The sequence below is a fragment of the Cinclus cinclus genome, chromosome 3, assembly GCF_963662255.1.
Source record: "Cinclus cinclus chromosome 3, bCinCin1.1, whole genome shotgun sequence".
NCBI classification, from domain to species: domain Eukaryota; kingdom Metazoa; phylum Chordata; class Aves; order Passeriformes; family Cinclidae; genus Cinclus; species Cinclus cinclus.
This window is the reverse complement of record NC_085048.1, coordinates 92,002,600-92,025,151: the sequence shown is the minus strand read 5'-3', so window position 1 is coordinate 92,025,151 and position 22,552 is coordinate 92,002,600. Positions and strand designations below refer to the sequence as shown.

The 22,552-nt window shown below is 35.8% G+C and overlaps 1 protein-coding gene across 1 annotated transcript in view; it reads left to right on the top strand.

Annotated features, from left to right (window-relative positions):
• USH2A (usherin) overlaps positions 1 to 22,552 on the top strand; it is a 374,892-nt gene that overhangs the window by 59,167 nt on the left and 293,173 nt on the right. The window contains exons 11-15 of the mRNA XM_062490428.1: positions 276 to 471; positions 3,814 to 4,455; positions 9,814 to 9,997; positions 14,971 to 15,134; positions 19,073 to 19,231. Of these exons, the coding sequence (XP_062346412.1) occupies positions 276 to 471; positions 3,814 to 4,455; positions 9,814 to 9,997; positions 14,971 to 15,134; positions 19,073 to 19,231 (1,345 nt within the window). The remainder of the gene's footprint in view (positions 1 to 275; positions 472 to 3,813; positions 4,456 to 9,813; positions 9,998 to 14,970; positions 15,135 to 19,072; positions 19,232 to 22,552) is intronic.

Here is a 22,552-nt window from a genome sequence, read left to right as displayed (position 1 = left end):
TGCTGCATTGTTTGCTCACTTTTTTTTTCCCTTCTGTTTTCAAAGAACAGGACTTTTAAACTCTATTTAAAAGTCAAATTATTACACTCTGTTCAATATTTCTCTTTTCTTCTCTCTCTCAACAAATTTGAAAAATGCTCACAGGCTTATTTTTTTTTTCCTGTTCCAGTTAAAATTTTCTCCTCCCCAGCTCATACTCCCATTCTTGTTGCTAATGAATGTATAATCTAAAAATAGATATGTTCATCATTCTATAATATTTTGTATCTTTCTAGATTGGAGGCCAGTGTAATTGTAAGAGACATGTGTCTGGCAGACAATGCAATCAGTGCCAGGAAGGATTCTACAATCTGCAACAGTCAAACCCTGATGGCTGCAGTCCCTGTAACTGTAATACCTCTGGGACAGTCAATGGAGATATTACCTGTCACCAAAATTCAGGACAGTGCAAGTGCAAAGCAAATGTTATTGGTATGTGTAATGCAAGAGTTCAGAGCCATTTTTCTTGTTTTCTCTGGAAATAAAACACTCTTAGTTTCTAAATGAAAGGTATAGAAAGCTTCTTTGCTGAAGGCAGATTGCAAAAAATGAATGAAATTAACTGTTGAAAAATTATTTATTTAGTAATTCTATCAAACTACAGCTTGAAGCTTAGTTTAATCAACCCTTTAGAAGTTTCTTTTCGGCATAGGTATGTTAGCTTACATAGCTCCATACTAATAAGTCACAGAAATAATGTAATTTGCTTACTGTGTAGATGTTCCTTTCAGGAAATTAGCACTTTTTCAACGTGTTTTGTACTTAATGAGTTCTAAGCAAATCGTTTCCATACTAGTTTTCTTAATAGACCAAAATAAATGGATTTTTTTCTCAAAATATTCTGTGCTACAGGGTCCTTTGTGATAAATCTATCAATTTTTTTCTATTATATTTCTTTGAACTGTTCCTATGAAATGCAAAATAAGTCAACATAATTCCACAGATCATGTACATAGCTAGGGTTAGTTATCAAGGGCCACATAATTTTAATTTTGTAATTCAATGCCAAGCTGATTATAATAAACTGCTACCTTCTGTGTTATTTATCATTTTTTTTACAAGACGTGCTTTTTTGTTTGTTACTCCCACAGGTATTTTTCAGAAATTAGATTTGATTATAGCAATTTATTACTTCCAGCATATTTGAGGGGAGCCACAGCTACATAAGGACAAAATTTATCAAGTGCCCAAAATACACAGTATATATAATACACTTTGAAATGTTGATGTATGGGAATATTATGCAAGGAGAATTTCCTGATAAAGTGAGCCTTGCATGGTAACTGTACACGTCTCAGACTATACATATGTCTCAAAAAGAAAAATTCCTCTTCTGCTTTGTTATTAACAGAATTAGTAATCTATTTTTTCTTCACCCTAACCAGGTTCTGGGTTGCATTAATAATGTTCAAGTGCATGTTAATATATTTGATATTATATATACACCCTCACTTGTGAATGTTGACTCATTTGTAATGTCTTTGTTGCTTTTGGAAATTAGAAGGAAGAGGAAAATTCAGCATAACAACAAATAATGACAGTAGCTCTAAACAGGTTGATGCCTGAACAGTTGCAGTCCTTTTTCCTGTGGAATGCTGTATTTTTCGTACAATGAAAAGGGTGCTAAGAGTAGAAAATATCTGTGCATCTTAAACCCTTTCTTTACCTTCAAGAAAAAGGACTTAAGAGCATTCTTAATTATGTATTCTTTGCCCACATTTTACATTTGAACATGTGAAAACACTTAATTCGATGTCAGTTTGGCACTCAAGAAATGCACAGTCTGGTTCTCACGTGTTTGGTTACCTACATATTACATTTTCTCCCCTTGGTGGAATCATTAAGAAGTGTTTTTATTTTCACTGAAATAGTTGTTTAAAAACAAACGAACAAAAGTGTGCATCTATGCTTTCTGTACTTATCTGTAGCTATGATGGGGGCTGTAGTTATGCAAGTGTTTGTTTGCAGGATAAAGACCTAATTCTTTCCAGACTAGATTCACTTTTTTGTTTTCCAAACCAATTGTAAAAAAGCTTCTGTATATTGAAATGTGTGCAGCAAACTTTACCAGGGAACTTTCCTCTTTGGATTTCTAAATTGTTTTTTAGAGCAATCTGTCTGTTGCCATTTTATCTATTTAAACAAACTTCATAACAGAAAAATGCAACTGCTGACTGCAATGTTATGAAACATGAACTGTTAGAGTTAACACAACTGTTAAATCTTACTAATGATTCTATCACGAGTAAAATACATTAGCACCAATAATTTTATTAAAGTAGGTCATTCATCTAGAATAAAAAGGTAGAAGAATGTGAATTAAATGCCAAGCATGCTAACTCCCCTGTACTTGTTAACATTGAATGTGATGCCCTGTAGGCCTTCCTCAGTATCGTTAGGAATAGATTACCTGTCAGGAATATGTATGGCATATTCAAATAAGCACTGCACATATTTTTAAAACTGATATGATATGAATCCATGTAGACCAATTTTAATAGTTCAAAATGAGTCATAATTCTTGTTAACAATACAGTTATTTTTAAAATTTGCAGCAATAGTGGTCCTTTTTTATTTTCCTTATTGAAATTAAATGATATGCCTTAGGTGAGTCATTCATCACTGTTAAAGGAACTTGCCTTCTGTTGGAGTTTTTGAGAGTTTTTATCCATATATATATATACATACACATATATATACACACGTGTATATATATATATATATATATATATATATATATATATATATATTATGCATTCCCTACCATTTTTAGATTATTTTTCTATGTGTAAGTTGCTAGACGTATTTTTATATGGTTTTGTTTTTGTTTTTTTTGAAAATGATGATAATATTTTGCTAGAAGATTGTATTTATACTTTCCTATAGGAAACAATTAAGTCATACCTTCATAGTGAAGGATTTTCCCACTGCAAGGGAAAAATACATAACTGAATTTGCATTTTTCATATAATAATCTAGTTTGCTTTCTTGTAATGTACATTTTATAAACTAACATAAAAATGGTATCCCTTGGGGCAGGGATAAAGAAAGCATTGACTTTGAAAACAAAGCTAATAAAACTACAGGATGAAGCATGAAGAAAACAGTTTATATTTTAATGTACTGCAGGAGTTAACTAAATCACACGTTTAAATAAAAATATTTCATTTTGGATTATGGAAAACATTTTCTGCTTTCAGAAAGGGCTAACAATAAAGACTAACAAAAATGCAATCAATAATAAAACTGAAGTATGGTGTTAAGCAAATAATTTGTTATAGTTAGTCTAACTTCTGCTGTCCTAGTGTATATTTAATATTTTTAATACAATATATAAATCTATTATCAGAACAGATTGTGAGCCCAGTGCAATTCTGTGTGTTTTGCAATTCTGTGGTATAGGGTGAAGAGTTCACATAGGCATTGATTGTGCAACAGGTACTGTTCTGGGGGACAAAGAAATTAATTCTGCTTTGTCTTAGAAATGTTACAAAGAATCTTTTGCAGAAGTATCTGAAATTGCATTGAGAGGCCAGCAGAAATGCATTGCTTCTGAAACAAACTGGAAAAGTAAACAGATTTTTGGGATGCCACAATTAATTATTCAATTGATTTGTGCAGCCTCGTCACTCCTGTTAATTATGCTGGTGAAGAATATCAGTGCTCCCTTTCTTTTTTTTAATTTAATGTGTAGCATGCTTACCCTTTTAAAAAATGAAATTCATAGCTTTTAAGATTTTGTTGTTGTTTTATTAATTCCTTTTCTCTTTCCAGGTCTGAGGTGTGATAGTTGCAATTTTGGATTTAAAGCTCTCAGATATTCTAATGAAGATGGATGTGAGCCTTGTTGGTGCAACAGCCACGGCTCAGCGAGCCAATTCTGCAACCCTCTGTCTGGGCAGTGCAATTGTAAAGAACGAGTGAAAGGGCTGCTCTGTGACACCTGCATGGACAACTTTTATGGGCTGGATGTAGCTGGTTGTAAGGCTTGTGAATGTGATGCCGTAGGGTCGATTTCGGGAACCGTGTGCGACGCGAGGACGGGGCAATGCGCGTGTAAACCAAATATTGGGGGAAGGCGCTGCGACGAGTGCCTGGATGGGTACCACAGAGTGCAGAAAGGTCACTCCTTCCTTTGTCTGCCATGTAACTGCGAGAAGGCAGGGACGGTAAATGGCTCTCTGCTTTGTGATAAATCGACAGGACAATGTCCTTGCAAAGCTGGTGTGACTGGCCTTCGGTGCAGCCAGTGCCTGCTGCAGACGTACAACCTCAGCATGAGCAGCACCCACGGCTGCCAGCCCTGCGACTGTGACGCTCTGGGCACCTTGGCAGGAACAGCTTGTGACCACGTTTCTGGGCAGTGTGTCTGTCTGCCTCAGCGCCAGGGGAGAAGGTGTGATGAGTGTAAACCAGGTAAGGAAATTGGAAGACAATCGATTTGATGTAGTAAGTTTTCCTTTGTTTGTTATAATTTCCTACAGTTTTTAATATGTGTATAGACGGCTTCATGTCTCACGTGTCTCTGACATGTGTTATAATTATTTTTTCATTTCTTCCTAACTGTGTGAATGAGAAGGAAGCGTTATTTTCCTAATCATCATCAAATATTCATTCTATTTCCAGATGTTAACATGTCCAAAATAAGGTTAGGCTACTTCTAGATATCGAGAAAATACTCTAATAATTGTGTCCCAATCCCTGAATAAGAGGTAAATTGGCATAATCTAATGAACAGCAGCTATCCTCATAATGAAAAATGTAGACTTGGAAGGCAGAAAGCATGCTCTTCAGGAAGGGCATTTCATGCATAAAGCTGAGCATTGCAGGAGGCACAGAGATGGTTGCTTAAACTTTGAAGAGGCTGGCAAACATGCCACTTAGAAAGCATTCACCTGCCTTGCTATATTGTGGTTGTGCTGACTTGCAGAAGGACTGCTTACAAGTTTGGCCTTACAAGTAGGTGATATTTTCAGTTTGCTGCATATTTGTTCAAGATTTTGCGCCATATTTGGAAACAGAGTTTGAAAGTTCATTGTAAGTGGGAAGCTCTGTAGTTATATTTCAATGTTTTTGTTTTTAAAAGTAGGTGGGTAAATTGAAACTATAGGTAATGTTAACCTACTCTTCATCATAATATTAAGCAGATAGATTTAGTTCAAGTTAAATACATATGCAATTTATTCAAGTAGCAGGTCACATTAAAAGGTACATTATAGCCCCATTGGTTTTAATATGCCATTCAATAATTTGAACAGAGGTTAAAAAAGCTGCTTAACCTCCATTAAGTATTTTTAAATGCTTTCATTTAAATTATTTTAGGTACATATACTAATAAATAAGGCAGCATTCTGTTTTTCTTAGTTCCTCCTCCAGTGCTGTTTGACCTGCTAACCCTCTATAGCAGCCACTTAATCAGACATTGGCAGAGGAGTGATGTCAAGGCTCCCCGAGTCAGTGACCGCCCTTGTCCTTGGAAAAGAAAGGCCAGGGTTTATGCAGAACTAAATGGTTTAAAAAGGTTTAATTGATAGTGTGAACAGGCTGGTTTGTAGAAAAGCTTACATGGCACTCAGAGGAATAGTCCCACAATAGCTCCTGGTAAAAAGAGGAATAATTTAAAAAATTATTTGTGTAAGTATTATTTTTAAAATTTCTAACTAATAGCTGTAAGTATGTATATGCTGAGAACTGAGCTCTCTGCTGCAGGTGAAAGTGTGTACATTCTTATCTTTGTAAAAGCACTGTATTGCTCTTAGGAGAGCACAGTGAGCTGTGCTATTTTCACTGTTTTAGTGAGAGCTCATTTCGATGTTTAATATTTCTAACTTTTATATAAATATTCTTTGTTAGTATGTGCCAAAAGAGCCTTTTCTCTCAAACCAGGAAGAGTATATAAAGTATTCCATATAGAAATAGAAAAGATTTTAATTGGTTTCAAGTATTGTAAACATGTAGTATGACTTTGTCTTGGGTCAAAATAAGAAAACATACTCCTGATGTATAAGAAAATGTACTCCAAGTGTATATGTAGCCAACACAGCCTAATTAAAGCATTCACAAATCAGTTAATACTGGCAGCCCTGAAAACATACTGAGGATTTCTGCGTCCGTTGGGACATTTCAAGTCTATGACAGAAGTGGCATTTAAAATAACATCCAGTGCAGCATATCTTTTATGTGCTTTGATAAATCCGAGAAGTTACCTAAAGTTACCAAAATCTTAATGCAGGAGGAGTTGCCCCTTGAGAAAAGGTCAAACTGGTTGTAGCTTTTGGAAATTGTTTTATAAGGAGATGGTTTTTCTGAAAGCTTTTTTTGGCACATTCAGCCATGTGTTTCATCTGTTAGGCTGTATCCATGGCCTTCTGTTTTCCAGTTTTTCATACAAGTAGCGTTTTGGTAGATTGGTGTGCATTTTTTTTTTTCCTTTAAGCTAATGGTGTGTGGAAAGAGAGGAATGCTTGATTCTAGCATGAAACAAAGTGAAAGAGCAGTTTTACCTTGTACCAAGAATTACTTTTGAGATGTCCTAGGCTGCAGTGGTTGAAACACAGGTTCTCTTCAACCCCCAAATCGTTGTGGTTCATTCTGGAACTGTGTCGCTGACTGGGATTTGTGTCAGACAAATCCTATTCAACACACGTCTTGGTTCTTGTTACAAGAGCAGCAAAGCTGTAAAAAAGGCATTTTGTTTTATAAGTTCTATACTCCATAACCACAGGTTTGCATTGAATGCTATATAGTATGTATGCTTAGTATGGAAAAGAAGTAAAGTAACATGTAGGATGTGTGTCTGGGAACCGGTACTGAGGGTTTGTGCACATACTACCTGTCTTGGCAAAAAGAATGTGAATTTTCTTGTGACAACGTTGTTGCTGTGGTTAACTGTGCATTTTGAAGCCCAGCCTGTGGTTAAGAAGTGAGCATTACTGCCATAGATGGTAAACAGGTAAAAGTGAAAAGGAATTGGTCATGTGTTCCTTCTCTATACAGTGGGAGAAATGCTAAGAGGATTGTTAAAAAAAGAAGCTGAATACTTTGGTATGACTTTCATTCTTCCTTTTGAAAATGTGTTTGATTGACAAATGTGATCAGTTATGGTTGAATTGAAAAAAAAATCTGGAAAATAATAAGCATAATACTAGTTACATATATAGATCTCTAAGAGATTTGCAGTGGCTGTCTTAAAATTGGAAATTTGCTCTATTATACAACAGTGGATCCTTCATAAAGCAACTTTTATGAGCCCTTCTAACCTTGCTGTAAATTAAGCTTGCACCAAGTTGTTACTGTTTCCTAGGTGGAGTCATATTGTCAGTGGTGAAAGTAAATAATAATGATTATGACAAACAGTATGAATTTGTAATCTCATATTTTCTCTTTTTCTTCTACATTTGATCATGGTAATTTACTTACAAATTAGTTGAAGGAAGAAAATTTTTGCATTTTCTTATCCCTCACTTTTAAAAGAATGCTTTACCTTTACCTGCTACTTCTGGGGGATAAAAGTAATTGTGGTAGCATCCAGAAACATTTAGTGTGTTTCTAAAAGATTATAATAAAAAGTATCCTATCAAATCCTTCACTGCTCTACAGTGGTTTAGGCAGTGTGACTGTAGGAGAGCCCGGATGCTTAACACTAAGGTATAGATTAAAATTAGTAGTTTCACTGCTATGATAAAAGCAGTATATGCTGTAATAATTGATCCTGCTCAGGGAAAATGAATTTATTTTCTAGAGATGTGCTTATTTGGCCATTATAGAGTTCTCATAGATGTTATTTTATACAAAAGAGTCATAGTTCTATGCAAAATTTCAAATGGACAAGGATCTGTTTTAGCCTGAGTGCTTATCATTTACTGCAACTATAAAGTGGGTCCTGAAGAAGTGCTTTGACCTTCTGCACAAGTCCAAGGCTTAAACTTGTTTCCAGCCTTCCTGTAAGGTACTTCAAGTGGAGCTGTTCATTGTGCTCAGGAGTGACATTGCTGGGAAATGGTCTCCCCTATTTATGCACAGGATGGGCACTGCAGAGCACAGAGAAGTGCAGCAGGAGATAATACATGCTGCCTCACTAATAACTTCAGGCTATTTGCTCTCTGTGCTGCCTCAGTTTGGGGCCTCTCTGGAATAAAGTGCCAACAGCGTGGTTTTTTATGATGCGAATGTATGTTAACTGGAGACTGATATCACTTCACTGTCCACTTGAGATTTATCTCACCAAGGACCAGAGGCTAAACTTGAACAAAGATTTGAGCAGTAAAATTCTAATGTTTTCAATTTGTTTAGTTCCTCTGCTATTTAGATATGAGCTCACAGTGCAGTGCTGCTGCAAAGACAGAGAATACCACCCTAGGGGTGTATATATAGAGCTATCTCTTGTAAGACAAATAATAAGGCCTTGGGCAATATGACATGTTACAATATAATTTTTGGGCTCTTTATTATAAAGCAGGACATCGGGAAGTTATTGGACAGCAAAAAATATTCAATAACTGAGAACATGACTAAGAAACTACTGATTGAACTTGATCTGGAGAGAGGGCAAGTGTCTAGAAGTCTGTGCAAATGCTGCATATCTCAGTAGCAGCTAAAATTTTTCTATGGAAGTTGTACAATAATAACTAATAGCAACCAGCTAAGGGAGATAGAAACTCATATCAATGGCCCTGTTTTACGATTCATGTTCCAAGATAGGTGCTTGTTGTTTAGTGTCTCTTAATACTGTGGCATCAGGATCCTTTGCAGAGCTCTCATGCATTGCTACATTTTTAATAAACTGTACCACTCCAGGGGGAGAAGGGGAAAAATAAAGAGAACAACAACTTGTGTGAAAAAAACACAGTGAAATGTTTATTAATAGTCAGGTAAAAATAGAAAATGTTTTGGAAACTTATGTAATTATATTTTTATCAGCGTGCCATTACTTGAACTGTCTTTTGATCAGAAAGAAATTATTAAGAATGAAATAAGTTTATCCATAGTGAAGCAGATTATGCAAGTAGAACAGTATCATTAAGAGAATGTGTGTAAAAGCTCTTTTGTTAGGAACTTCTGGTGAGGTTGTGTATAATGGGTAAATTCTTGAATGACCAGATTAGAGCTGTATAAACTGTATCTAATTGCATTTATCAGTAATAGATAAATCTCAGCATAAATAAAGATTGCTTGTGAAAGCAATAGGATGAAAGATAGCATAGCAGAAACATACCAAATATACTGTGGGGAATGTGAAAGGAATGCTCAAATTCATATTTGGGAATAATACAGGAACAGGACAGGATTCAGGGTGAAAGCTTTTTAATACCAGATCAGTAACTTTCTTTCATCAGTTTATTAGTTTCTGTGAAAGTGTTTGTGTAGGTTACAAGCTCTCTGTTAAAGAGGAGTAAAATATAAATAAGAACCTATAAATGCTCATCAGATGTAGTTTTTCCAAAGAAACATTATCTTGTTTTGAGGATCAGGTCAACCACTGGTTGAGAAAAATTAAGAGACATTCTTAAGAAGATATGTGCATTTTTTATGGTTTGCAGCTGGCCATTTTCAGAGCTGAGATCCCAGACTAGAACAGACAAATGTCTCTTCTCTGCATGTTATTTTTTGTTTCTACAGCTTGTGGTGCATTCCTGAGTACTTTTCACGTCCTTGGGTCTTTACTTGCCCCACAGACATGTTAATGTACTCCTGCTATTTTGCATTTGCTCTGGCTAAGAGTCTGAAGAGAGATAACAAACATTCTCAAAATCCCTTTTTTTTTTTTTTTTGCAGGTTTCTATTTTTCTCCATCCAGCGTCACTGGCTGTCTGCCATGCCTGTGCCACATAGCTGGTTCTGTGAATCAGATCTGTGATAAACTCACTGGCCAGTGTAGTTGCCAAGATGCCTCCGTAACGGGACAGACATGTGAACGTTGCAAAGAACTTTATTTTGGATTTGACTCTGTCACAGGGAGGTGAGTGTTTCTTTTTTTGCAGGTCACTTATAACCTCCTTTTTACATTTTTCTCGTGGCTCAGACAAAGGTTTAGTGACAGTGGCAAGATGTGTTCTAGTTATGTTCATCCTTCTGTGAGTTCATGTGTGCACTCTGATTTACATGTGATACGTTACACAATGCCCTGTGCTCCCAGAAATTTTGCCATGGATATAAGTAGAAACAGCATGAAAGGTATATAAGGCTAAGTTATAGCAATTTGCTAATTGTTTCCCTATGTTTTCTCTGCATCTTCAGCAAGGTGTGTTGTTTTCTGAGGTGTTAAATATTGACTATTAAAATGCAGGTAATTTGCCATTCTTACAACTAGTGAATGCTAATGACAATTTCAGGAAGATTTAGTGGGGGCGGCAGGGAGGGAAAGGGGAATCTATAGATATCCCTGGCTTCCCAAATTTCTTTTGGTAACATCAGTACAAATATTCACTGCGCCTTTACTCTTAAAAACTTGTTTTTCTGAAGCAGTGTATTTTTTTTTAACATTTTGTTATGTTCCACAGGGTAAATTGTATTTCTAATGTAGCCTGGGGTCTTTAGGTGCATTGAAGTTATATGGATTCCCTGCATTATAAGAGGAAAACCTATCTGTACGGTGCACTGTTATTTCAACTATTACTCTTTTTTTTTCCAGGATCATCTTTCTTGCCTATTCCTCACAATCTCAATTTCCTTTTAAAATATCATCCAGAAAGATTGCAGAGCTCTTATGCTATTATCTTTTCATGGAGACAGATGGTGTTAAATTGTTTTATTTGGTATTTTTGCCTTTTAAAAAACCAAACCCACATACCACAGACAAAAACAAAATCTGTACAACGTTCCCCTCCTCTGTTCCTCTCCACTAGCTAGTATGGGGTAGATATACTTTTAGGCAGTGATTAGCAATGTCATCCTGCATGTATTTGACATTATTCTGCAGATTTTTCACTTTAACTTTTATGTTACTGTCACTCATTAGGAAATTTTTTAGATTATTTTTTACTGTTTCAGGTCACAGAGGCATCTGCTAATAGCCATAAAGTAATCTGTAGGAATAAGTACTTCCTATTTTCACTTCCTGTCATTTCTAATGGTGAGAAATAAAGTCTGTGTTGAAATATATTATCCTTATTATTAATGATACCTTTTATTTAGTTGCTTGGAGTAGATTCTTCCCTCACCCCTCAGTTTTAGAACATTTATGCTAAGCAATAGCTTTTCTGAGCTAGATGCTGCCTTTCAAGTACCTGCATTTTAACCTGTCTTTTGAAATTCAGAATGTGGAAATACAAATTATCTAGATCCAGACCTCGTTTAAAGATAGAAAGCTTTTAGAGTTCTGGAATTTGAATCTGAGTTGGCTTTAATGCCTTAATACTAGTTAATCTTCATGGCAGTATTGAAGACTACATTGGTTGTACATTAACACGATTAACTCATTTTGCATTTTCTTGGCTCCCTTTTCATTGTTGTCTTCTTGGGCGATGTACCTCTGTTCCTCAGGCAGAAACTTTTATCCACTGAAAATGATAATGCAGGTCTTTATTTGTTAATCTATTTTATTACATTTCTTTAACTGTTAATACCTTCATAAAAAGAGTAATATGCTTTTTCTTTCTCCATAATGTTGCCAGGTCATTAAAGCCATCCTTGCTCCAAGTGTCTGTAAAGGACAGAAAAGGATGTGAGCTATCTGTAGTGGAAAAGACATATCTGTCTTTGCACAGTAGCACAAAAGGAGCAGAAGCTGTGATTCACAGAGATTGTGAGGCTTTCAAATTCTCCCACTCCGAATGTATATGTGAGCTGATTTATTTTGTGGTGTTTTTGAGATAAAACAGGAACTCCATATTCTTTAATGCATTTCAGCTTATGAAGCAGGAAAAAATTTTTGGCAATTAATGAATTAGAAATATTGAGTGCAGAAGTCTGAGCAGAGCTGTAATGGTTGTGAGCATCTGTACACATTTGAAATGCTTTACCTCTGTATTGTTTACTATAATGAACTGGTCAATGAACATCACAAATTGTTTATCTATTTATATATATATCTTGACAGATTACTGTTTATGAAATCCATTTAGCAAGTGAGGTTTTCCCATAAGGATGAAAAATGAAGATTTTAAACAGATTGCTGGAGAGGCTCTAACTGCACCTTGAGAGTCAATGTAATAAAGGTTTCTTTATATTAATATTACAAAAACCATTTATCCTCAGAAAATCAATATCACAATTCATCTTGGCATGGCGTTTCTCTTTCCATGTTTTAAGTCTATTTTCCTTGATTATATATAATTCTGTTTTAATAAAACTCAAATATGTTTGACTCAGAGTACCTTGAAAAAGTAGCATTTTGCAAGGATACTGCAAATATTTCTCACATTATTCAAAGTTACTTGTATTTTAAAAGTATTATTTTTTTTTAATTCTTAATTGTCTGAATCCTTAATACTGTCTGAAAAGCATGAACTATGCCTAACAGCAAATCCAGTTCTATTTTTTTGCAGTTTAAGGACATGATACATGTGATTACACAGAAATAATGTGTAATCACATGGAGGAGAATATGGTAAATTATCTGCTGTTTTTTGCAGGATCAGGACCCTCATTTGGTATAGGTGAAGGCAGGGAGCCTACACTTGTCCTAGAAGAAAAATGCAACAAGCAGAAAGGAACAGCCCCACCCTGCCAGGCTGAGAGCTATCACTGTGACTGTATGGGTATTGAGTTTGATTGTCATGTGTGAATGATAATCAAAACTAGAATAATCAGGAGACTTTTATTCATAAGAGGTGCTGTAATATACAGGAACAATAAGAGAAGCTTGTCACCATTTATTTAGCAAGAAACCTTTGTTAATCCCCCCCTACTAAATAATCAGCATGTAATGAAATTATAAAATAATAATAAAATACTTTCTTACTGAGCAAATAATTTTTTTTTGTAACTTAAACTGGGATTTTAGTTAAAATACTTTAAACAAAACTTCTATTTAAAGGGGGATTTGTATGTACTGTCTATAGATGAAAAGACTTGAAAAAATTGCCCTTTTCTCTTGACTGTAAAAGAGAGCAAACTACAGTATAGTGGTTTCCAAGAGAGAATGTATTTTATTTATTCTCAAAAGGATATTAGTCCATAAAACAAATTTGCAGCTTATTTTGCAGCTTTAGCTTTTATCAGCCTTTTTAAGGGTGTTGAATGATTCCCCAGGAGATCACACAGCAAGAGCTGCTGTGGAGTAAAAGAACTCTAATACAGAGAGCTCTGCAATAGGCAGAAAATGTATGTGAAGAGTTTCCTTAAGCTTGTTTAAAAATCTGTCACATTTAATGCCTGTTTCGCTGATTATTGACCTGAATTTTGGAGTCCTAATGTGAAAACAGTTTCCACCTTCCCCTCCTCTCTCTCTTGCCTTAAAAAGCTGATGCTTAAACCATAATTGAACTCACTTTTTTTCTGCTTTCATGAAGGTAGGAGATACAGACCAAGATGTGATGGTGGTGACTGGGAAGATGGGAAAGTAACTTATGTAAAGGCACCACCATATATTTCCTGGGGTCTGGTGAAACTGGCCAAAGAAAGATCAGCCAAATATCAATTGACTCTTGTTTAGTCTTAGGGTTAGCAGAATAGCATGACTGCCTTGGACTTCTCTGGTGTCTTGTTCTTTTTGCTGCTTCATCTCCTTGGGACCTGGCATCTGGAGTAATTTAAAATTCCCTTGAGGTTGATGTTGCTTTTGCCTGAGAATTGGAGCATTTTCTGCTCAGGACAAAGGGAGGGAAGTGCAGACTTCCCAGTACATTTTAGCTGCAATGCATGTTCCCACCTGTTTCCCAGACCATGGTTTTTCAGAGCTCTTTTAGTCTGCAGCAATTAAAATATAGTGAAATTAGAATCTAAAGTATGAAGTTTTATTTACCATTGTTGACTTTGCTATGAGTAATAATGGCAGCCTCTATTGCAAGGGGTAGCATATTTGTATTTGTAGTAGTTTGCTTTATTTCTGCTGTGTTCAAACTCTTTGAATATTTGTACAATCTGACATTGGTATCCATGCTATAAATGAGTTTCAGTGGGGAAATAGTGTATCAGATGAAGAGCAAGTTGATCACAAGAGGTTTCACATGCAAAAAGCCAAAGCATAAATTTGAAAGTATTCTACTGCTGAAAGTATTCTACTGCTGCCAGAGACATTTACAGAATTAAAGTGTGGTATTTGTGTGATACCAGTGCTTTTACATTTTTTGTTCTTTTTAATTTAAAAATAATTTCCTTAATTATTCACTGCAGTTATTTCAAATTTTGTCCAGGCTGCAATGAAATTGTGCTTTCTGTTATAATATTAGTATTTCTGCTATTTTGTTTGCTGTCACTGTTTTAATGTGAGTTTTTCCCCCCAGTTTTGGTCGCCATGAATTCTCCTTTATTCACAGCATGTTATTGTTTTCAACATTAAGTTGCCTTTGTGTGCAAGAAATTATTAATGGACTTATTTTTTTCCAACTAAAGCCTAATATTCCCTGAGGTAGAAGGTTGCCTATTTTGTGCAGAAACCTCTTCAGCTGGTTACATGTGTATCACTGAACTCTGCAGCTCTCAAGAAAGGTTGTGTGAGGATGCAGGACTGAGTGCATAATGTGGTTATTACCAAACATTATTATCCAGTTTGTGTATGGATCAATATATATAAAAGCTCTTTAACTCGAAGCCATTTTTATATAAATTAGAGTATTATTCTGGAAGCAAAATATTTATTTTTATAATGGGCACCTTTTTTGTGAGTTTTTTTTAAATCAGACTAGTAGATTTTCTGCTCTGTTTAAGACTACTGAACTGTTTATGATGTTTTAATTATGTTGCCCAAGAATCTTTTAAACAAAACCCTACTGTGCTTAACTGAAGTGTTGATGTGTGTTGATGACTTCCTTGATTTGTTTTTGTTTATAGATGTCAGCACTGTAATTGTCATCCTGCAGGAGCCATTAGTGGGACTTGTCATCTTGTTACTGGACAATGTGTTTGTAAACAATTTGTAACTGGCTTGAAATGTGACAACTGCATTCCCGATGCCAGTAATTTGGATGTCCACAACCTTTTTGGCTGCAGTAAAAGTAAGTGGATGTTAGGTCTTAAAAGCATGTCTTTCAAATTAAAGTTTTTAATTGATTTAGTGAGCACTGAATTAGATCAGCAGTAATAAGACTGGGGTTTATTCCCTCCCCACCCCCAAATGTAGCATCACTGAAGTTTGGGTGATTTTAGGATTGTTTTATAGAGAGATGTACAGAATCCTTTGTGTTATACACACCTTAGGCTTGTAGTTTAACCCAGGGGAGAAGTGGCAACCCATAGTTTCTTTGGACATTTTCTTTGTAGTGACCAATCTAGAGTTCACCTTTTAGGCACATGAATCCCACGGCATTTGAACAACTTACACCTTAGCCCCCTTTCCAGCCACTGAAAGGAGGCAGGAGACCTGCCCTCAGAAGGTCTGAACAGAAGGTCTGTTGAAAACCTACTCCTGATGATTAAATTCCAATATTCTCCTCAGTGCAATGTAGTTGTGTCTTTCTCCTCCCGGGGTGCTTTTTCAGTCAGTTTGGGAAAATATGTGCTGTAGTGTAACAGAGCATCATAAATTGGCATGTGAGGTGGGGCCAACGCGATACTGAGCGTCAGATCATGAATTGTAATGAAACAAATTGCAGTGGAACATCTGGATATGAGGTTCACCAGCACACAGTCTCCAAGCTGTCAGGGTTTTTAAAGAAGAAAAGGCAAAAGTATACGCCATAAGGAAATTTGGTACTTAAGTTGTCTTTGGGTCAATGTTCAGACATGCGTTTTGAGGGCATCAAGATATGCAGTGCCAAAGATGTGGGAAGGAGCTCAGCTCATTCTGGAAAAGCTGTGTTACATTTTGGTGGCACACCTTACTGCCATACACAGTTAATAGTCCAGCCTTAGAAGTCCTGGAGGCAATGAGTGAGGAACTTTGCAGATGCTAACTGGACATTTCAGTCAGCAGGCCTAATAAATATAATGGGCACACTGGTCATACTGTGACAGTTAGCTCAGGCAACCATGTGTAATGCAACAACAGAGTTAGACATTCCACAAGTTATCTCTGGAATGTTTCTATGTCTTCCTTCAGCAAAATATTTCTTTGTGTATTCTGCATGGGTATTTATATGATAGTCATAACTGTGATATGTGAAAACCATAGACTTGCAAACAGAGATTTAAATGTACAAAGTATTTACAGGTAGAGACAGCTCTTACTTCGATATCAGTCTGTGTTTCATTGTAAATCAAATTGTAAATTGTCAATTTCAAATTTACATTGTAAATTTCAAATAATATGCATTGTAGAATGCACAGCAGTATAAATGGATATCATAAAGAGACTGATTTGTTTCCAAAGACAATTTTTTAGCTTTCCTCAAAGTTTGGAAGAGTGTAAATAATTTTGCTTTGTTTTTCCTCATACTCTTCTTTAGAAGGCACAGTATCTATTTGTTGTTCAGGCAGTTGATTGGCTCATTGTTTCTTTTAAAAATGTAAGATGTTTCAACTAAATGTGTAATAGTGATAACACATGGCACTTTTATGATGCTCTTCATCTTCAAAGTGCTTTACAAACATAAGCCAACCTACTTATTTGTTTTGGGATGCACATTGGATAAAGGTCAATAGCAATTCAGCTATAAAATTGATTAATAATAGTATGACATAGAGAAATAATATAATAGATTTTAGTTAGATAAAAGTACATCAGGCAGTATTCTAAATGACAAGCGGAGTCCTCTTCTGGACATAGAGGATATAGCAATTCAAGTTTTTTGGTTATTCATACCAAAATATTTGAACTTGTTGCACATACATGGAGCTTTGCCTGGCTTGGCATTTGTAGTTATTTTCATTGCAGAACAGTATTTTGTTGACACATTCATTACTGGTTATAAGTCTTTGCCAAGGGCAGCAAATGTGAGTTGCTGTCAGTGTCCAAATAGTGTTTTTTTTTAAGGAAAAGACATTTTCCTTAGCAATTTTTCTACTTAGCAGTATCTTAGATGCTGCACAAAAATCTGCAATACTTTGCTTACATATTTAAAATTCAAACCAGCAAACCTACAGAAGCAATATGCGATAATGTGAGACTGCCAGTGGAGAATGAAGGTTGATGCTGGTAAATTACTGTGATTGCTCAGGTCTTGTAAGAATATATTACATGGAAACAAATTCTTTTAAATGCCAAAGGGATTTAGGAGCACTTGTTTCCTCTGATTCTCAAACTGTACTCCTGTAGACACTTTAGTAAACTCTCATTTCCTAAGTTAGATGAAGTCAAAAGCTCCAGATTGGCAGCAAAACAACCTATGCTTTTGAAGGAGAAATGATGATCATGTTCAGTTCAATCCAATGAATTCTAGAAATATTTTGTGCTATTTCTTGGCTGAGAGACTGCAGTAGAAGCAGAGCTTTTCATTATCTTACTCTAAATAAAGAGCTTCATCTCACTTTCTAAATTTGTATTAAAAACCTGTATATAGTGTGGCCCACTGATTTTGGCATAAATCTCTACATCTATCACTTGTGTGGCTTGAGGTCCTCATGGCATTTTCTGTCTGCAATTCCCTTCTTTGCTTCCTGTCTCCTGTTAGGTTGGCTGAACAGATTTTAGTAATTATCTTTTGGTGATACTAAGCAAATATCTGCAAAATGAAGAAGATGATAGTTTTTAAAAAGAGAATAAAACCCATGCTTCTAATCTTGATGTTCTCCTATAATGCTTAATGTAGGGGAGGAAAGTTAATTGAGTGATTCTGAATCCAGCTCCTGGTAGCTTATCCCATGTGCTGATACCTGTGCTGCTCTGGGCTATTCTCATTCCTTGAGCAAAGTGTTTTCCTCTAGATACACACTCCCTTGGGATGTTCAAGAGGATGGGGAAATGGCACAGTCTGCCTTTGACAGCAGTTACTATCTGCCAAAACAGACCTGTCTTGTTCTGTGCTGATGTACAGTGTAAGGAGGGCTGTCCCCAGTGTAACTGGGTTACTGGGTTTCCTACAGCAAGCTGTGGACTCATGCTCTGACCTGAATAACAACATAAATATAGAATCATAGAATCATCTAGCTTGGAAAGGACCTTTGAGATAATCGAGTCCATCCATCAAAACATATCTTTATGTAAGCGTGTGTATACATGTATATAAAGTTTAATTTCTGGGTATTAGCTATTACTTTAGGAAGGACCATGATCACACATTTGGATTACAAAAGACATAGGAGGGATTTTGAATGCTCTTTCTTGAAATTTGAGGCACTTTGCTTTTGAGCTTCAAGTTTGTTTTTCTCTTTATTGATACTAGTGCAATTAAGTAGCATATTTTTCAAAGTTAATGGAGGTGGTAGCAGAGTTGTATTTTGGCAAATAAGCATTTAAAAATGTTAGATACCTTACTCTCACGGGTTTCAGTTTCACTGGAAAGTAATGAAAGTGAATTGAAATATACTTCAAAGTTTCGCCCTTTATGTTTTTGTGATTTTATGATATTAACTAAGCTTATTTTGACACTTCAGTAAAACTGGACTTAGTTGGACTTTCTTTTTGTACTTTACTAGAGGAAGTTAGGCCAGGTTTGTGCTAAAATGGAATGAATCCACTGAAAAATAAATCCTAATAGTACTAGAAACTTCAATTAAGTGACCATATAAGTAGTTTCTCATTTTATAAAAGTCTTGAAATAAATTAAAAAAACCAAAACCCACCTGTTTGGAAAACACTTGCTTTATTTTGGGGTGGAAAGGGTGATTAAGTTTATTCATCGTTTGTTTAAATATATACACTTTTTTTCATGGATAAAAAGCTTTGTTGGAGAGCATTTGGATGGATTGGTTTAGTCTGTGTCTTGCCCTGATGACTGTGCATTTACTCAGAAAGTTTTTTGGGTGAAGAATGATTAGAAGTTTCATTGCATTTTTCTTTAAATTTGTGTGACTGTTACCTTAATTATTGCATCCTCAATTTTTGTGTATGTTTTAGCTCCCTTCCAGCAACCTCCTCCGACAGGAGAAGTTCTCAATTCTTCTGTTATCAGTCTTTCATGGAGCTCCCCTGACTCTCCAAATTCTAACAGGCTTATTTACCAGCTGTATAGGGATGAGGAAGAAATTTATACAACTGAAGACTACCATCCTTATAGTAAGTAAAGTGACATCAAAGATTTTGTATTTGTGTATGTGTGTCCATCTGTATCTATGTGTGGTGTTTTGTAGCTATTTCTCATTCCTGTCATTATAATTCTCTGTGATTTTGAATGTATTATCCTGTTTCCCTTTAATGAGTTACTGTTCTGTGTTCCTAATTTTGCTTGAAAGGAATGAATACCCTAGTCCAAAATCTGGCAAATGAAGTCACCCAAAATGGCTGATAATTATATTACTTTTTAATCTGAAAAACTTTAAAATTGACTTAGCAAAAGTATTTATTAAAAATATACACAGATGCCAAAGCCTAAGAGTCAAAGTCACAGATAAAGAATTAGGGTGAACAGAAGAGACCATTCTTTTTTCATCTTCTTGGTTTTAATCCGTTAACAGATAGGAAAGCTTTTTGTGGCCTCTAACTTTTAGCACCTTCTGTTAAGCTATCAGTGTAGCTCCTGATTTGTCTTTAGCAGCACCACTTCTCTCATGTTGAGGCTTGCCAAGGGATCCTCAGAAGGCAGTCCTAAAGGATTTGACACTCTGTCCAAGCTGGAAAGGCCATTTTGTGCTAATATTGATCCACTTATCAAAGAAAAGGAGATGGATTTGGATACTGTTTGTATGTATACTTGGCACACAAGTGTTTTTTTTCAAGAGGACGGGTATGGTTTAATGCACTAAGGTTTGACCTCTGTTCTAGGAGCTCCTTCAGTTTGTTGCAGAATGTTTGTTACCAATGCAGCATTAATGTTTTGCAGAAGTTGAGTCTCTCTAATTGTTGGTGTGTATCCTAGAGGAGGAAAAAAGAAAAGAAAAGCTGTTTTTCAGTGGTAGCCCAGATCCTTTGGAATGCACCTCACATTTCTATGTTTTAGTTCATGCTGCAGTGTTACAGTTCATTACTATGTGGATTGAGTTGTGAATTTGTGCACTCTGCAGTACATACTGTGAGGAAAGACATGTGACCCCATGTAAGCATGGGATTAAGTGATTGAGAGAAAGAAACATTAAAAAAATTTAGAGAACTAATACATAATATTCCAAGTCCTTAATTTGGTTTAAAGGCCTAACTTTAGTAAAAATAGAAATAATTTCAAAAGAAAAGCTATGATATTTCATTGTTATGCATCTATTTCATAATGTACTTGAAACAGTACATTGTTGAGGATGTTATTTCATGATTCTACCTACATACTTTGTAGAAAGCAAAAAAATCTGGATGTGTTTAACGGGATAATGGGACATGTTTCTATTTAAGAAAACATTATCTTCTTAAAAACATAGATTTAATTTCAGAAGACATTTTTGACATTTCCTGGAAATCCCCGTAATTAGTGATATGAAATCATCTGCTGGTGTTTGGTTATAAAAAACGCATTGTTAATGCTGACAGAAATTTTCCTAATGTTATTTTTTTCTTGGTATAGTTTGGAATTTGTAATGTCTATGAGCTTGAAAGCACAACTGGATTAACATTATTTTATGGCTAAATGAGAGTTTTATAGAAACATTAAACTTCCCAAGGAAAATTAAGCATAATCAGCATGGTGATGTGGATGATAGTATTGCAGAATGCCCAATTAAAACAGTGTTTTTTTAACTGCTCTGGAAAACCTCAGCCTCAGGTTTCCCAGAGCAGTATTTGTCTTGAGGATAAAATTAAGTACTTGCTCTAAAATGTGAAAAAAAACCCAAAACCGAAGTTACTAACAATTCTAACCCCAAATTGAGTTTTTTTTCTAATTGTTTATAAATGTAACTAAATGTGAAACCAATGTGAAATAAACTCATTAAGGATGGAAAAGACCTCCAAGACCATTGAGTCAAATGATTAACCCAGCACTGCCGTGTCACCTCTAAGCCATGTCCCCAAGTGGTGCATCTTTTTGAATACTTTCAGACATCTTGAGTCTACCACACTGCCAGACAGCTCATTCCAAAACCTGACCACCCTTTCCATGAAGAAATTTTTTCCTAATGTCTCCTAACACCAAATACCCAACCTCCTCTAGCACAATTTGAGGTAATTTCTTCTCATCCTGTTACTTGAGAAAAGAGCCTGACCCTCAGGCTGCAACCTCCTTTTAGGAAGTTGTAGAGATAAGATCTCACCTGAGCCTCCTTTCCTCCAGCTCCCTCAGCAGCTTCTCATAGGACTTGTGCTCCAGACTCTTCACCAGCTCCATTGCCCTCCTCTGGACATGCTCCATCCCCTCAAAGTCTTTCTTGTAGTGGGGGCCCAGAACTGAATGCAGGATTTGAGGTGGGGCCTCACCAGGGCCAAGTGCAGGGGGAGATCCTGCTGCTTCTTCTGCCTGCTCACTGCTAATATACAAGGAGGTCTCAGCAGCCACAGTTCAGCTGGCAGAGTTGTCCCCCAGCCCTGCCTGAAGTACCATGGTTTGCAAGGCCTGAAGATGACACAACGTGGTCTTGTTATTGCTGGACACTAGTGATAATGTTGTGATTGCTATAAGGAGTTGAAGTGCTGCATGCAGTTACTGAGCTGACTCTGCTGCTTTTGTGCCATAGTAATATCTAGCAATACTCAGAGTTTTGTGATCCTCTTCTTTAAGTTATATTCAGGGCTGGCTTGCCGGTGTGGATGTACAGAGAGAACATAGAAATAGCTTCATCCACTTCATTTGCTTTGCAGAAGTTTGAGTGTCTGTGCTCTGACACATGATGTATTACTCAATGTTAACTGTTTCTTAAGGCAAAAGAATATATGGTGTTATGGTTGTACATAAATTCATACTGTGCTGTGATAACTAAGATGTGTAGGGGATATGCACAGGAGCTATTAATGGCTGTTGATACTGAGAAGATGCTAAAATACTACTAAGAATAATGGAAAGTAGGCATAAGAAAGGTAAACTTGAGCTTTTTTATATACCTTTTTAATAATTGTTTGCATTTTTGTTTAACTTCTTATCCAAGATCAAATGCTTTTCAAATGGAGTATTAAGCATTGTTGTAGCATGAGGAAGTGAAAGCACACAAAGTTGAAATATTTGGTCTTGTGCCATCAAATTAATCAAAAACAGAGGTCTGAAAGTTTGCATGATGTTTTTATTTTCTAAATTATATTCACTAATATTAATTCTGATTTATATTTGAAATCATTATTTTCAAGAAAAAGAGGAATGAGAAGATAATTGTATTAATCTTCTCCATGATTAAAGCAGGAACTAAAAGTTCAGTGGAAAAATAATTTCTCTAATCATGATAATGTGATGTGGAAGGTAATAAAGCATACAAAGGGTCCTCTTTTTCCTGTGCTAAAAACACCTGAGAAGTTGCAATGTTTGTAATC